At 41.1% G+C, this 17037-nt stretch overlaps 1 protein-coding gene across 1 annotated transcript; it reads left to right on the forward strand.

Moving 5' to 3' along the window:
* The first annotated feature begins 14031 nt into the window (after window positions 1-14031).
* On the forward strand, window positions 14032-16479 carry LOC145819197 (uncharacterized). The gene is made up of 3 exons (XM_082913157.1): window positions 14032-14559; window positions 15163-15432; window positions 15736-16479. Exons 1-3 carry the CDS (start codon window positions 14032-14034, stop codon window positions 16477-16479), a joined length of 1542 nt encoding a protein of 513 aa, XP_082769283.1.
* The last annotated feature ends 558 nt before the right edge of the window (window positions 16480-17037 follow it).

Below are 17037 nucleotides of genomic sequence, written 5' to 3' on the forward strand. Positions count from 1 at the left end.
GGCAACTACCTCTACCGCGGGCTCTGCGTCTTCCCCCGAATCCGAATCTTCGAGGCCAATTTGCCTAAGGCTCTTGAAGCTGGGAAAGAGAAGAGCCGAAAGGAATTAATCGTCGAATGGAATTGGAATGCCGTCCGTAGCCGAGAATGTAGTATAAGTAGGTTCGTATCGGAGGAGTATGTGAACAGCTCTCCCTTGCTTTTGTACGTTTGGACGGCCGAAGTATCTGAGTGCTGACTTAATTTCCTTAAGGACTGCGCCGTCGGTTGAGGGAAGAATCTTCTTCAATCTGTTACCTGTAAAGAACAAGGGGTGATTAAAGGAAAAAAGCCGAATAAAAGGCAGATCAACAAACACGAGGCGTTACATGGCAACCTGGATCACCCTTCCGTTTGGGAATAGGGTCTAGGCAGTCTTCGCCTTCATCGAACTCCCAATTACCTCGGACATTGACCATTACGTCGTCAACTCTCTTACCAGAACTGGCAAGCATGGTTATCAAGTGATGGTCAGTGTCCTTAGCCCTAAGAAAGTATCGCCCCAGCCGACCGGAAGATTTGGCCAAAGCGTAGCAGTGCTGAATCGCCGGAATGCCAAGGTTGATCCTAAGGCGTCGGTTCAACTCTATCACCCCCATGATGATTCGAAAGAAATTTACGTTGGGTTCAGAAGGAATCAGACTCCAATAGCGAAGGACGGCCCTAAGCAATGGATGTAGGGGAAAACGGACTCCGTCCTCCGCTATGGATAAGAGAGGAAAGACGATCGTATTTTGATCCTCCCTCTCCATATCAAGAGTGTTGTCCATTACAAGAGATAAGGGGACATCGTCAGGAATGGAAAAGTGTCGCTGGAATCCGGAAATACAATCCTCAGAAATGAGGCTTTTAAGTGTTTAGCCATTTTCGCAGGGATTCAAGGTTCCGCCGAAATCAAAATGACAAACAGAAAATAAGATTGCAAAGAAAAGAGAAGAAGACTTATAACGAGTAAACGGGGCAAGGATAGACGGAGAAGAATTGCAGAAAATGCGAGTCAGAGAAGGGATACCCGCTGGCGGTCCAAGAGTCTCGAATACTCGACGAAATGTGCACTCGAAAGGACTGAAATTTCAAATTACAATAAATGCGAGACGCACGAATGAGGCGGGAAAGTGTAATGATGACCGAAATGGTGTGTGCATTCTGACATCTATATTGGGGTACGCGAAGCCGCCTGACCTATTTTGACTTTTCCAATTCAAACCAAACACGCCGATTAACTACCATCAATGAGGAGTTCGGGGGGCAATTGTGGGAGCCGAATAATGGCAAAATCAGAAGGTGCGTACCTTAGAAGACTGATATTAATCGACTGTATCCTACGAGAATGGGAAGCCGAATATAATACATGTGCCGAATAAGTGTAGATCCTTAGAGCCGAATAAGAGAAAGGGCAATGATTAAAAAGTAGGCCCTGGCCCCGAGGATCAAAAGGAACAGGTATAAATACAGGAACAATGGATTGAGAAAGGTATGTAACAATCACTTTTTGCTTAACTTAGTAAACAAGCTATCCTGAGGGTCTGAACTGACTTGTCCGTCGGAGTGCTAATTCTGGCACCCCCAACCGGAGTGTTTGTATCTTTTCAGGTGACTAGCAGAGGATCACTAGCGTCTCCCAGGATCTGAAGAGTATTTCCAAACCACTTCTCCACAACCTTCAAATTCAAACTTTTTGTAAATATTAAAATCAAATACAACCAGACCAAAAATGAAAATCAAGTGCAAAAACAAATCAAATCTAAACTCAAAATCAAATTGAAAGAAAGTGTTGAGAACATAATAACCACATAAGAATCAACCTATTTGATGACTACGGTTTTGACGGTGGTGCATTCATCGCCACCACTACCATCCAGCGAACGAAACACCAACGGCCTATTTTATATTACTTTTTCAGTTTTTAAATTATTACTCAATAATATCATTTTTAACATCACTTTGAATGAAAATTTTCTATTTTAATTATGTTAGAATATTTTCAATGCACAAATTTCAAAGAGCAATGGTCCACACACCACTTTTAGCCTTTAATATTCAAGTCCAAAATGGGAGAGTGAGAGCATTAAATGAAGTGTGAAATTTAATTAACCTCTATAAATGAATATCATTTTTTTTTTTGAACTGAAAATAAATATCATTATTCATATTAAAACTTTAGTAATTGGAAATCTAATTGACCTCACTAATGTTGACAGGAAAGCATGCAGTGGGAGAGGATTCCAATCACATTTTTTAAACCATATTGCAGGAATCCAGGAGAAAGATTAGAGGAACTAGACAAGCCATTAAGAGGGATGGAAATTGCTTTAACAAGTTCTTCAAATCCTGTTCAAACACTGGATCAAGATCTCAGAGATGGTATACTTAGATTAGAGGAGCACATTGGCCAAAACCCTAACTAAATAAACTAAATGAGCACTAAATAAACTAAACGAGCACTAAATAATCTAAGCGAGCACAAAAAACCCAAAAGGTTATTGACCTTGACATGAAGAGTGCCTCTACCAAATTCAATGCAGCTTTTATTGTGGAACTCCATCCAAGCCCTGTTCTTGTAGAAGCAAGCCCTTTTCCACTCCAAGCTGCCATCTGGGGATGAAACAAGAGAATTCAAAAAAGGCCACGAGACCGATCTTGGCAACACTGGTAATTTGGATTCTGGCTAAAATAAAACCCCAAAAAATCACAAAACTTCCAAATAATATAAATAAATGGTGCATTATAGCTTAGTAATCTGGATTGGTAAGAAGAATAACTGTGTATTATTTAGAAGAAGAAAAAAAAAAAACCCCATAAAAGATTATCAAAACATGTTGGCTGGGGCTATTCTTCAATTATCTAGCTAAATCTTGAATTTGGAACAAGAGTGAAATAGGGAAATCTTGATTATGGCTAAAACAAACCCGAATAAATTACATGTTCCTTCAATCATTTTTTAGAAACCCATTTCAATCATTGATTCATTGATTTCACATAAATCAAAACCCTACACCATAAAAAAGCAAACCCTAGAAGTAAAGTGAAATGGGGAAATAGAGAAAGGGAGACAGAAAAACAGAGCATGACAGAGAGAGAGATAGAGAGAGTAAGAGAAATAGAGAGAGGAAGAGAAAAACCTTAATGTTGAAGTGATGTGAGGCGAGACGAGGCGAGCGGCAGTGATGGTGGTGGTGGCGGTGGCGGTGACGATGTGCGACTGTGGAAGATCAACAGTGAGCGATGGTGGAAGATCAATGTATGGTAAGCGATGGGGGGTAAAGTGATGGCGAGTCCGTGAGAGAGAGGGAGAGCAAGAGTCTTGTTTTTGTTTGGGTTATAGGCTGATAAAAACAAACATGAAAAAAAAAAAGTAATAAAATACATGAATTGCCTCCAAATTTTGAAAAGCTTTCCACCAAATTTTTTTTTGTGTCATTGCCGACTAATCTAACTTTTAATCGGCTATTGTAGTATTTTTGGTGACTAAAGGTATTTCAGTCACCGAAAATAAATATTCACCGATTAAATTTTTGGTCACCAAAGATAAAAGTAAAATTTTTACTTTTTATTTAGTGACTAAATTATTTTAGTAGGCAAGAATTGCTTTACAGCGACCAAAAATTTTTTAGTCACCGAAAATGAATATTTTGTGACCAAAGTTTTGGTCGGCACAGATTAATAGTACATATTATGTTAGCTTTTTGGTGACTAAATTTATTTTAGTAGGCCAAAACAAGTATACCGTGACAAACAAACTTTAGTAGCCTAAAACATAAATTAGTGCTGACTAAAACAATTTTTAGTCGCCTATTGTGGCATATTTAGCTACTAATTTTTTTTTAGTCACCAATTGTAGCATTTTTAGCAACTAAATTTTTTTTAGTCGCCAATAATTAGTATGCCCCTACTAAAAAAAATTAGTAGCTAAATCTTGTACTTTCGCTGACTAATATAATTTTTTGTCACCAATTCCACAACTTTTGGCGACTAAAAATAATTTCTTGTAGTGTAAGGCCCCGTTTCCCACACAAACATTGGACTAACTTGATTTAATAACAAAGAGTCACCACTTAATTTTTAAAGGGAAATTAAGAAACCTGTAACAATGAAAACTAAGTTAAGCCCCAATCCATTATAACTAGAAAATTTCTAGGTTCGGGAGTTTAGGTACAAAAGGGGAAGGTCATTTACATAAAAGTACCCTTTTTTCCCAATCCGAAGATTAGCCTCTACTCACTCTCTATTTTATGATTTTAGTGGTTAGTTATTTCATACAATCTATTTTTAAACCTAAAACCTTTACTAACCCCCAAAACTAGGTGGTTTAAATAAAATAAATACCATTTATTGTAGTTTAAATGAATATTGCCATATTTTCTATAAAGTATGAGGTTTTCAATGAAAAGTGGGTTTTTAATAGTATATGGCCTTCAAGATAAACTAAAGTAAATAATATTCATAAAATCAATCAAAACATACAATTTTGCAAGAAAAACATTTAGACTTTGATTATTGAAAAATAATGCAAACAAGGACATACATATGCTATGAAACACAAAGAGAACTTACCCGGATGTCCACTCAAGCGTCTACATGCAAAACTTGAAGTAAAAATGACCGAACATGCAACTAATACACATAATATGCAACCTAGGCCCGGTTTGAGGCTATTAAAATGATGATTATGCAAGGAAAAGGAAACAACAAGTAATGAAAAGAAAGATAATGATGTAAGCTATCTACATGATGGTTCAAACCGGGCCTAGAACATGACTTCTACATGGTTAAATGAACCTAAACATGCTACTCTAATGAAAATAAAAGAAATATAATGAAAGAGAGAGAAAAAGTGAAATATATGCAAACTTACATGACATGTGCATGAACTAAACCCTAAGCATGCTTGGCTAATGAAAATAATTGCAAAACAAGTTATAAAATTAACAAAAGAAGAGGGTTTTACCGTCTGATTTTCAAGAATTGAAGAGCACACAAAAAGCAAGCCAAAAAAAGCTTTGGCTCCTTGCTTGTAGGTTTTTGATTGCTTTAGGTTATTGAGAGGATGAAGGAACTTTAGAGTTAGGGTGTGAAGAGGAGGTTTCTTTCTCTCAAGCTCTCTAATACTCTCAAAAGGCTTTAATTCTATAACCCTTAAAGAGAGAGGTTGGGAAAGAAGCCAAAAGAGGCTGCTAGGGTTTAGCATCGCTTTCTCCCAAGCGTCTCTCCTCAATTCTGCATTGCCATCCTTGCAAAGTTTCATTTCCTGTCTGTCAAGAGAAGGTGCAGCTGTACTATACACGTGTGAACATTGTAGCTTGCTTTTCGTGCTCCTTTCAAATATGATTAGCCCTATAGTTCGGACTCCCGTGGTTTTGAATCTGGTTTCACAAGTGCAGTGTGAAACGGATAAACATAAAAGAGTCCAAATTTGGCAAATCTTTTGGAAAATCGATTTGTTTATCAAAAAAATGCCAACAATGGACTACATTGCCAGATTTCAGAGTCGCCACCTAAATATTTTTGGAAAATTTAGAAAACCCGAGACTCATGCCAAAGGCCACTTTTCCTTCATCACCAAAGTGTCTCGACTCGGGAACTTAGGTATGAGAGGGGAAGGTCATTAATTGAGCACCCCACTCACCTGATCAAAGATCGGCCTCTACTAATCATGATGTGATTTTTTTATTTACATTACATGCTCTTGTTCCAATTATTAGTCTAATTTAATAGGTGATGCACACCTATTACTTTTCTTATCAAATTTTGCGACAGTTTGGTTATGAGTAGGTGGCTCATTCGGGTTCCTCTTTATATCCTCCTTCCTTTGCTTTTCGGGCTTCTCACTTGAAGGCAAATGCCAAGGCATGGTAAGACAAGATACTCATGATGGCAGAAGATGGCTCTAATTGCCGGCTGTCTAGGACATTCATTGAGTGGCTCAAGCATGAGATTCGGTGGATCGAGGCGCACAAGGAGAGACCTTTGATAAAGATTATATGATTCTGACTTAACTCGCAGTGCCCTTAATTTAAAGTTTAAGTCTCTTTTCCTGTTCCTTTTGTTTTACCTTCTCAAGATTTTCATTGAATGAAAATTAGTTAGCTTTGCTTTTGTTTGCCATGTTTAAAATTATTATCAATAAAATAATGCAATGAAGCTTTATTCCTTTTTTGTTTTGAAAATGGTGTGCTAATGGGTGGATAGAAAGGAACACAAATTGCTTACTCTTCTCTTTGAAAACAACCCAAATGACAATTTTGCAAGTTCACTAAGCATATAGTTCTACAGTTGAATCCAATGGGTTAAGCAATTAAAACTCCTCCTTTCTTTCAATCTTGACATTCAAGTACTTGGATAGATGACAAGTATTGATGGGTAAGGAAACCTGAATGAGACAGGCTGAACTTCAGGATGAAGTTGCCTACATATCCCAAGGTTGGGAATTAGGTCGTCTGTAGTTCAGGATCCAGTTCACTTAGGTGTTAACTCTCTTCGTTTGTGCTCAAACTTTTACCAAGATAGCTCTTTCGAGTTTTCAATCTTGCGACTTTCAGTTTTTCCTTCCCTTTTTTATTTTATTTTATTTTATTTTATTTTCTGCATGCTCAAACTTTTGTCTGTGTCGCCCTTTAGGTTTTCAACCTAACAAGCTTTCTCAAGGTTAACACATTTTGTGAATTTTCATCTCATTCAAATTTTCTACGAATGTTCCCTCCTGTCATGGTGACCTTGTTCTTTTTTACTTGAATGTCTTCCTTAGATGATGTTGATTCTATGCAATTGCTCATTTTGCTCTTTGCAATGGTATGAGGTTTTCATTTCCCATGAGTAGAACAATTTATTTGTGTTGTGCTTAAGGGATAAAGAATTGCCCAAGTTTGATTGATGGCCAATATCCTTGCTACGGAACTGGTTTCGGAACCAAAAGGGGTTTCATATTACATAGTCTCGGGATTGATTCCAGGCATGTTTTTATAGGATCACGTAAAAATGTATCTCTTTTTTTTTTTTTTTTTTTGATTCATGAAATAGATATACAAATAGACTACTCCAACATATCTGCCAGGGAGTATTGCCCCTTAGTACATACAGCATATTTGTAGGGAACCCCACTGCACCTATGTCAGGGCCGATGCTTAGTTCCCCCGCATGCTCCAGGAGCTAAAGAATATGTTTAACCCAACAAGGGGCTATGGAGACTCAAACCCAAGCGTTAAGCGAGGGATTCGAAGGTCTTATCCACTAAACCAACCCCCTATTGGTTAAAAAAAAAAAAGAAAAGAAAAGAAAACGTATCTTTGAATTCTTTTAAAAAAGTGACTAAGTGCTTTTGCTCCCATAAAAACGACATGGATCTAATCTAGACCAAACAAGGATTTTTCCTCACTACCCAAGTTTATTGACATTATTTCATTAATTATAAATTTTGGTTCATATTTCCTTTTCCCATTCAATTAGGTCTTTTAAGCTTTTGGAGAGTTTTTTTTTTTTTTTCCTTTTATTGGGATTCAATGCAATTAATAGAGTATTCAGAATCACTAGCTATATTATTGATAAAAAAAAACAGTACCAACATCTAACTCAGACTTGAAAACAAAATAAATTAAAATAAAGGAAAAAAGAATAGACTCAACTTAATACTAGAAATGACTGACGCGTCAAAATCTGATAGGCTAGTTTCTGACTCACTATTCTATTAGATTCGCCATCATATTTTTTGAGAAAAAAAATTTTCAATTGGCAAGCTTTATTGTCCGGTATTTCATTGCATCCACTATGTGCATGGTGGGATCCTCTTCCAATGCTTCTATTTCCCGTGTCATCACAGAATTGAAGTTCCCCAAGCTAATGTGGTTAGTCTCAGTACTCAAGCCAATTGCAAAGTCAACCTATGTCAATTTTCTTTGCCCATTCCTCAGATCACTCTTCTTCGAGCAAGAACCCTAAAAACCAGTCCTCATCCAACTTTGCTCGATTTTCTTTCTCCTTGTTCCTCCTATAACACCTCATGGCAGTGAATTTTAGAGTATAGTGGACTTCAGCTAGGCCAGCATCCCTCTATTCTAGTATCTCCCTTTCATAATAGCAATCAAGGCTTAGCAATTTCTGTTTCTACCTGTCCCAGATGGATTCTCAGATGTTAGTTATGTTCTCATCCTCCAATTCTGAGTAACCTTCTAGATAGGTTTTAGTTTCTTCCCTTTGTTTTTTATCTTTCTTTTCTTTCTCTTTATTTCTATCTCCCTCTCCCTCAAACTCACTCTCCCACCCTTGATTCTCTACATGTTAGGACCCATCAAAATCACCAGGGTAACCCGAGAGATCTTTTGTGATGGGGTCTACCCCCAAGAAATCAATATCAATGGATTCGGGAAGTATTACTCTCAATTTGGACTCACTGTCAAACACAATGTACTTGCTATGATCGTATGCTTCTGCGAGTTAGGGTTGCTCACTTGTTGTGGATATTATTGGTACCTCCTCTGTTGTTTCCATTTTTCCAATGATGAAGTTTAACCATTCATGTTCAGTAAAGCCTTCACCTTCTCTTGGTAGCCTTGGCTTATTCAGCTCTTCTTCCGTTATAATTAGTCCTTCCATTTACACGAGGAAAGTCACTACCAGGTCAGGCTTATTCACTTGTAGTTCTTTTTGGATGATATCCACTCTCAATTCTTTGGGTATAGGCACCACCGGTTTGGGTAGGTCGGCTAATACGATGTATTGGCTAGGGTTGAAGGTTGTTAAGGTAGTTTGGTTTGCATTAATATTGGGTGGAGAATGAACGATTTTGTTGTGCTCAAGGAAAGGGTTAGTGGTGACATTTGGCTTTTGTGGTGGAGCTGTAACTTTGTTGTTAATGAGATGTTGAATTTCATGACAAAGCCAGACACAGTTGTCGGTTTCATAGCCAACTTGTTGGTGGAAGGCGTAATATTTGTTAAGGTCATGGTTAGCGAGTAGAGGATCCAAGAATGGTCTACGGCCAATAGGTTTCAGGTGCCCTTTGTCTATAAGGATTTGCATTGCTTTAGAAAAAGACATGTAAAGTGGATGGAAGATACTTTGGGTGTGAGTGGATCGGATGGTTTGGGTTGTTCCAGCGAATGGGTCAAATATAGCTTAGGTCTCTATAGCATGGATTTTAGTGGGTTTGGTATTAGATGTCGTGGGAGGTGCATTTCTAGTGAAGGGCTTCTTTTGAGGTTGTGCAGTGGCTTCCACTTTGATGATACCTTGGTTGATCCCATCTTGTATTTGGTTCCCCGTGTCAAACATTTCCAGAAGCTAAATAGTGGCAAATGCAACATGATGCCTAGTAAAAAAGGATGCAAATTCTTCACAATAGTTCCCACTTAATCCTTTGATCGGGTCGGTTAGTTATTCTTGCTGCCTTAGTTGTCCATCTTGTGACAAAATCACTGAAACTTTCATTAGGTTCTCGCTTGGTGGTTTCAAGTTCCCTCATGGTTGAGTATTGTAGGAGTATTGAGCAACGAATGTCTAGCCAAATCGTCCCACTTCCACTTGATTTCATCATCAAGTTTGGCATAGTAGTTGACTGCCACCCCGAACAAGGTTTGACCAAACAAACACAAGGTTTGTTGGCGGGTGAGACCATATGTCTCAAAATGTTAGCAAAGAGTCAAGCATGCACCATGGGGTCTCTTGAACCATCAAACCTATCGATGTGCGGCATTTTGAAATTTTCAGGAAAACACACAGTTACCTGTCATAATCCAACATCTAGAACCAGAATGTAGTCAGGACCTTTAGTCCTCATCATAGCCTTCTCTAGCTTGACTAGTCTGTTAACATTAATGTCAAGGTTTGGCACTTCAATCTAGGGTTCGTTCTTTGGTTGATCTAGGGATGGAATAAGGACAACCGGTACTTCCTTCCTCGGAACTTGTTGTGGTTTTGGCGGTGGTGGTGGTAGTGCAGCCACTTGAGCTTGTAGTTGATTCAGAGTTTGTTCTTGAGCGTCCATAGTTGCGCACAACATATCCACAGACCTTTTGAGCACACAGATCAAATCAGTCAACTCTTAGGCTTAGGCTATTGAGATCTCCGATTTTGGGCTAGGAAATCTGAAATGTTCTAGGTTCAGAGGAGCTGACAAATGTGGGTTAGCCTATTCCAGATGTACTAACTCTGGGTTAGGCTGAACTGTTTAGACGGCATGGGATTATGCTTGCAGATTTTCCTTTCTAGTGGCTTGAGTGAGACTAATACAGGCTTTCTGACAACTATATCTTGAGTACGAGACAAACAACTGAGTCTGGCCCACGTAGCTTGGAAAACTTTCATTCCAAGAGCAATAATTGCAAAACAATCCTATGAATAGGTAGATGTACCCTAGTCAAATTTTGTTTAGACTCACCGTGGAAGTCTCAATACCATCATCATCATCAATTAGGTGATTGTTTCCCACCCAAGGAGCTTTAAGGAATTTTTAGAATTTTTTACTAAAGTGATCAACCCAACAATTGTCTTTCCATTACTTATTACTTAACCATAGAAAAATGCCTTATTTTTATTCAAAAGCACATGATCAAATTATTATTTCCATTTTTCAAAGTAAAACTTTTTTTTTTCCTTAAAATTTTTTGAGGAGTTTAGATTTTATTCTAAGGAATCAATCAAACAATCATCTTTTAGCTAAATATCTCGTAGATGAATCAAAATTTTATTCAAAATGCCAGACTTGGTCACCACTTCCTCACCTACTGTGGAAGCCGAATAATCTTATATGTGGGAAAGCCAAATGAATTTGAAGAAAATCAGAGTATATACTATTCGGCTCCGTCCTGGGGGATCCAGAAGCCGAATAACTAGATCGGCCAGAGAATCAGCCGTGCAAGCAGCCGAGTGAGAATAGACATACAACAGAATGGTTGAGTGGGCAATTATGCACTGGATTAAAAGTGGGGCCGACCCCCGAGATCAGAGACGAGTATAAAAGAGAAGAACATCAACCAAAGAGAGGTATGTGAGAACCAATAAAAGAAAACTTAAGACACAAGCAAAAGAGTGAGAGTATATACTAACTTGTCCGTCGGAGTGCTAATTCTGGCACCCTCGACCAGACTGTTAATCCTTTTTTCATGTGGCAATCAAAGGATCAGGGATGTCCTTCAGGATCCAAGAGTATTTCCAAACCACTTCTCCATAATTAGTGCCATCTGTGGGAATACTCAAACACATCCATGGAGGGCATAACAGAAGATCCTCTGATAGTCGCTGACGAAACTACGCCAAGAGACGACCTCACTCCAAGAAACATGCTTGGACCGGAGAATACCACCGCACGACGGGCCTTAAACTCCGATTTAGCAGCTCAGACCTCACACTCAACTTCAATGCATGAGACAATGCAGACGATTATGGATCAAGCAATGCAAAATGAACAGCGGCTGGAGAACGTGATGGTTGAGAACGAGCACCTACGCCAGGACTTGGCCTTGGAGGTGGCGAAATCCCAACAGGTCGCATATCAAGACCGGGGTTGACCTTCCGGAAAGAAGGATAGTCAACGACGTCGACTTTGGAAATGCGATAATGACAGTAACTCTGATTCACCATCCCCGGAACCTAGAAAAAAAGGACGAGTCGATGTATCCAGCTCATTTGAAAGAAGTCCGTATGTATGGCATAAACGAGGGAGAAGTGATGATTTGGATGAGGAAGATAAGCATGACCCTTTTGTGAGACGAATTGCAAAGGATGTGCTACCCAAAAAGTTCAAAGCACCGTCACTCATCCTTTACGACGGAAAATCGGACCCCACCAATAACATTTAACATTATAAGTAGGCAATGATGCTTCATGTTGACGATGAAGCCCTCATGTGTCGAATATTTCCAAGCAGTGTGGGACCACTGGCTGTCAGGTGGTATTATAAACTAGAACCGGCTTCGATCAAGAGCTTTCACCAACTCCAAAAGTCATTCAGGGCGAGATTCATCACTAATGAGATCCAGTCGAAGCAAGCCAATTCTCTTTGAGCCATGCAAGTTAAACCAGAAGAAACCCTTCGTGAATACTCGCCTCGCTATTGGGAATGCTTTAATCTGGTAGATGATGCTTGCAATGACTCCATGGTCATCACCGCCTTTAAGATGGGATTGTATCTTGATAGTCCCCTCCACAGTTCATTGACTAGACGGCCCCATAAAACAGTCTGGGCATTAATGAAGAAAGTTGAAGATTATTGCAAAGTGAAAGATGGTGCCCTGCGGGTTAAAGCCAGGCAGAAGCCGTTGAGATGGCTCCGTCGGGAATTGTTCAGCTGATTAGCGTCATGCCATCAACGAGCCCCAAACTGCAGAATCAGGCTAAGCGAGACAAAAGGCGTAGCTCGTGCAGATCAAATGATCAATGTTCACATCGAGCGAATGAACAATATCAAGTAGATAACAGGCGCACAAGGCGCTCAAACAAGAAGTACACGGAGTTAACCGAACCGATCACTAAGATTCTGTCGAAAATCCAACACCTTTCGTTCTTCAAGTGGTCGCCCAAGATAATGGGACCTCCCGATACGAGGAGACGGGACAAACGGTGTGAGTATCATAAAGACCACGGTCATGACACCAACAGTTGTTATGCACTGAAGGATCACCTGGAGGAGCTAGTGCAAGACGGCCGGCTGGCGCAACACGTCTGAAAGAATAGTTCATCGAACACAGTAGCCTTACGGCTAGATTCGCCTCCACTCAGTGTAATTCATATGATATACAGCTTGCCAACAACATCCGAGGTGCATACGATTCAGGTGCAATCTAGGCCAATCACACTAGCAAAACAGCCCCGAGAAACTGGAAGGATTAGTTTCGATGACACCAACTTAGTTGGAGCAACTCTCCCCCACACTGATCCCCTCATAGTCGAGCTGCGCGTGAACAGATTCACCATTGAACGTGTTCTCATTGATCAAGGAAGTACTTCGGAAATAATTTACTACAAAATATTTGTCAATCTCGGCTTCACTGACTCGGATCTATCGCCGGCTGATTATCCATTATTCGGCTTCAAGGCTAACCAAGAGTACCCCTTGGGCAAAATCACACTACCAGTTCGGGCGGGCACCAAATCAGTAGATGTAGAATTCTTGGTTGTTAAACTTCCTTTGCCATACAACCTCATCATGGGAAGAACTTGGCTGCGTACCATGCAAGCTGTTCCGAGCATTTATCACCAGCTACTTCGCTTCCCAACTAAGTACGGCATTGAACAAATTCATGCTATCTGGTGGCCGCAAAAAGACCAAAAGAGCTAGAAGTGAACTCGATTGAGGTACCGGATTGGGAAAGCCTTGAAGACGTTGGGAAGATACCTAGTGAAAAGGCAACAGAGGCCCTAGATCGGGTCAAAATCAATGGCAATCTAGACAAGTTCTTCATGATCGGCGCTTCCTTGAATGAGGCCGACAGGGATGAGCTCATTTCCTTCTTACTCAGAAACCTTGGCGTGTTTGCATGGACACCGTATGAGATGCGAGGGGGTAGATCCATCCATGGCTTAGCACCGCTTAAACGTCGATCCAAAATGCAGGCCAGTTATCCAGAGAAGTCGGCAGTCTACCGCGGAGCATACTTCGGCCGTTGTTGAAGAGGTTGACCGATTACTTAATGCCGAGGCAATCTGAGAAATAACATATCCTACATGGTTGTCCAATATCGTGGTGGTAAAAAAGAAGAATGGGTCTTGGCATGTTTGTGTGGATTTCACAGACTTGAACAAAGCTTGTCCCAAGGACTATTTTCACCTCTCCATAATAGACCAACTTGTAGATTCAACGGCATATCATCAATGCATGAGCTTCTTGGATGCCTACAAGGGCTACCATCAAATTGCCGTGCACCCGGAGGACCAAGAAAAAACCGCATTCCTCACCCCAAGAGGAACCTATTGCTATAAGGTCATGCCCTTCGGGCTGAAGAATGAGGGGGCAACTTACCAAAGACTAGTGACTGCCATGTTCAAAAAATAACTCGGCCGTACCATGGAAGTATACATCGACGATATGGTGGTCAAGCCCATGGAAAAGAGAACCCATCTAGCTGATTTGGCAGAGACATTTGGCATTCCTCGAAAGTACAAAATGAAGTTGAATGCCTCCAAATGTGCATTTAGCATCGGATCCGGCAAATTCCTTAGCTACATCGTTAACCACTGCAAAATCAAAGCTAACCTAAGGCAAATCACAGCAATTCTGGAGCTTGTCTCTCCTCGATCGGTCAAAGAGGTTCAGAAGCTGATGGGAATGGTTGCCGCCCTTAACATGTTCATTAGTCATTCCACAGATCGCTACCGACAATTCTTTCACACATTTCGGCAAGGTAAGGCTTTTGAATGGACCCCCGAGTGCCAAGCCGCTTTGGACGGCTTGAAGACTTATCACCAGCCAATACCACTCTTGGCAACACCTTTGGCAGGCGATCCGCTCATTTTGTATCTGGCGGTATTTGACCAAGCGGTCAGCGCCGTACTGTTAAAGGAAGAACTTGAGAAGCAGCGACTAGTTTACTATGTAAGTAAAGCAATGGTTGACGCCGAAACACGTTATCTTCCGTTGCAAAGCTCATCCTTGCTATCGTCATGGCTGCAAGGAAACTGATGCATTACTTTCAGGAACATACCATTGGGGTACTAACAGACTATCTCATTCATTCAGCGCTCTGCAGCGCCGAAGCATCAGGGCGCATTTCAAAATGGGCACTGGAACTCGATCAGTATAAAGACTTTATCTTCCGTTGGAAAAGCTCATCCTTGCTCTCATCATGGCTGCGAGGAAACTGATGCATTACTTTCAGGGGCATACCATTGGGGTATTAATGGACTGTCCCCTCCGTTCAGCGCTCCACAACCTAAGCCCAACTGGAGAGTATATGTTGGAGACATTTGGCAAATGTACTGTGACGGGTCATCCAACCAACGTGGAGTGGTGTAGGCATAGTAATCATGACCCCCGAAGGGGCAATAATCAAGCAGGCTGTCAAATTGGGCTTCAATGCATCAAACAACGAGGCCAAATACGAAGCACTATTAATTAGCCTACGGAATGCACTTTCTCCTTGGTGCGTGGTGTCTGCTTGTTTTCTGTGACTCAAAACTAATCATCAACCAATTGAAGGGAGATTATGCAGCCAAAAATGACCGCATGTCAGCCTACATGAAAACAGCAAATTCTTTGCTCGCAAAATTCGATCATCGTGAATTGAATCAGATAACCCGGGATCAGAACATGCATGTGGATGCTCTGGCTTGGCTAGCCTTTGCCATCAACTCAGAAATCAAATGGACAATTAAAGTAGGATTCATCCCTGAGCCAAGTATTGCCTCTTCTGAATTAGTTCAGATCAACATTATTGAACCAGGTCCAAGTTGGATGGACCCTATCACTGTATTCCTGTCATCCGAGCAGCTCCCGACAGATAAGAAAGAAGCACACAAACTGTGAAACAAAGCCCTGCGATACTACTTGGATCCGCAGGAAAAGCTCTACAAAAAATCCCTTTCTGGTCCGTACCTAGAATGTGTTCATCCGGATAGAGTCGAGGAACTCTTGGCTGAAATACATGAAGGCAATTGTGCTGCCCATTTTGGCGGGCGTTCTTTGGCCCATCAAGCCGCAACACACGGGTACTATTGGCCGACCATGAGAACAGATGCCGAGTGTTATGTCAATAAATGTGAACAATGCCAGAAGTTTTCCCTTCGAGATACTGACGTTAAGCGTTTCGTATGGAAAAACATCATAACGCAATTCAGCATACCAAGAGCACTTGTTTCAGATAACAGCACCCAGTTTGATTGTGGCGTCTACCAAGAATTATGTAACTCATATGGTATTCGGCCCTATTTTTCTTCGCCAGCTTATCTACAAAGCAATGGTCGAGCGGAGGCCTCTAACAAAGTCATTATGGATGGCATCAAGAAAAGGTTGGAGAAAGCTAAAGGCAGATGGGTAGAAGAACTGCCCAGTGTGTTGTGGGCTCATCGCACTACTCCAAGGCGGTCCACTAGGAAGAAGCCGTTCGCCTTATGCTTTGGAACCCAGGCAATCATCCCCCTGGAGATCGGCCTACCCACTCTGAAAATGAAGGTTTTTGACTTGGGCCGTAATGACATGATGCTGGCATTGGACTTGACTCTGATTGAGGAATGCCGAGACCGTCCCCTTGCTTCTATGGCGCGGTATCAACAACAGCTCCCTAAATCATATAATCAACACGTACAGCTGCATCGTTATACACCAGGAGAATTGGTCCTCAAGAAAGTGCTTCCCACTACTAGGAATCCCACTGATGGAAAGTTAGGTCCCAATTGGGATGGCCCCTATGAGGTCGAATTAACCGCCAGCACAAGGGCATATCGGTTCAAAGACATGTCTGGAAGAAGTTTGCCACATCCCTGGAATTCCACGCATTTGCGTAAATTTTATCATTAACCCAACTTGTATGGCATGTTAGCTTGTTTTGAATTTTTGCTATGTACAACTTTCATTTTCCCAATGCAATGCCTTTTTTCTCCCTGCTTTGTGTAAATTTGTGAATTTTGGTTTGGTAACAAAAAGCTCCTAAATTCGGAGCCCCATCCCTAAATGAGACGTTTGGGCCGAATAAGCCTCCGAATTCGGAGTGCCCTTCGTGGATATCACGATTGGCCAAGACAAAAGCCTCTGAATTCGGAGCCGCACCCGTGAATGACACGTTTGGGCTGAATAAGCCTCTGAAGTCAGAGTGCCCTTCGTGGATATCATGATTGGCCAAGAGAAAAGCCTCTGAATTCGAAGCCCCATCCGTGAATGACACGTTTGCGCCAAAAAAGCCTCCGAATTCAGAGCCCCATCCATGATGACACGCTTGGGCTGAATAAGCCTCCGAATTCTGAGAGCCTTCGTGAATATCACGATTGGCCAAGTCAAAAGCCTCTGAAGTCGGAGCCCCATCCGTGAATGACACGTTTGCGCCGAATAAGCCTCCGAATTCGAAGCGCCCTTCGTGGA

This window comes from Camellia sinensis, chromosome 1, assembly GCF_055761805.1.
Source record: "Camellia sinensis isolate YWXY chromosome 1, ASM5576180v1, whole genome shotgun sequence".
NCBI lineage: Eukaryota > Viridiplantae > Streptophyta > Magnoliopsida > Ericales > Theaceae > Camellia > Camellia sinensis.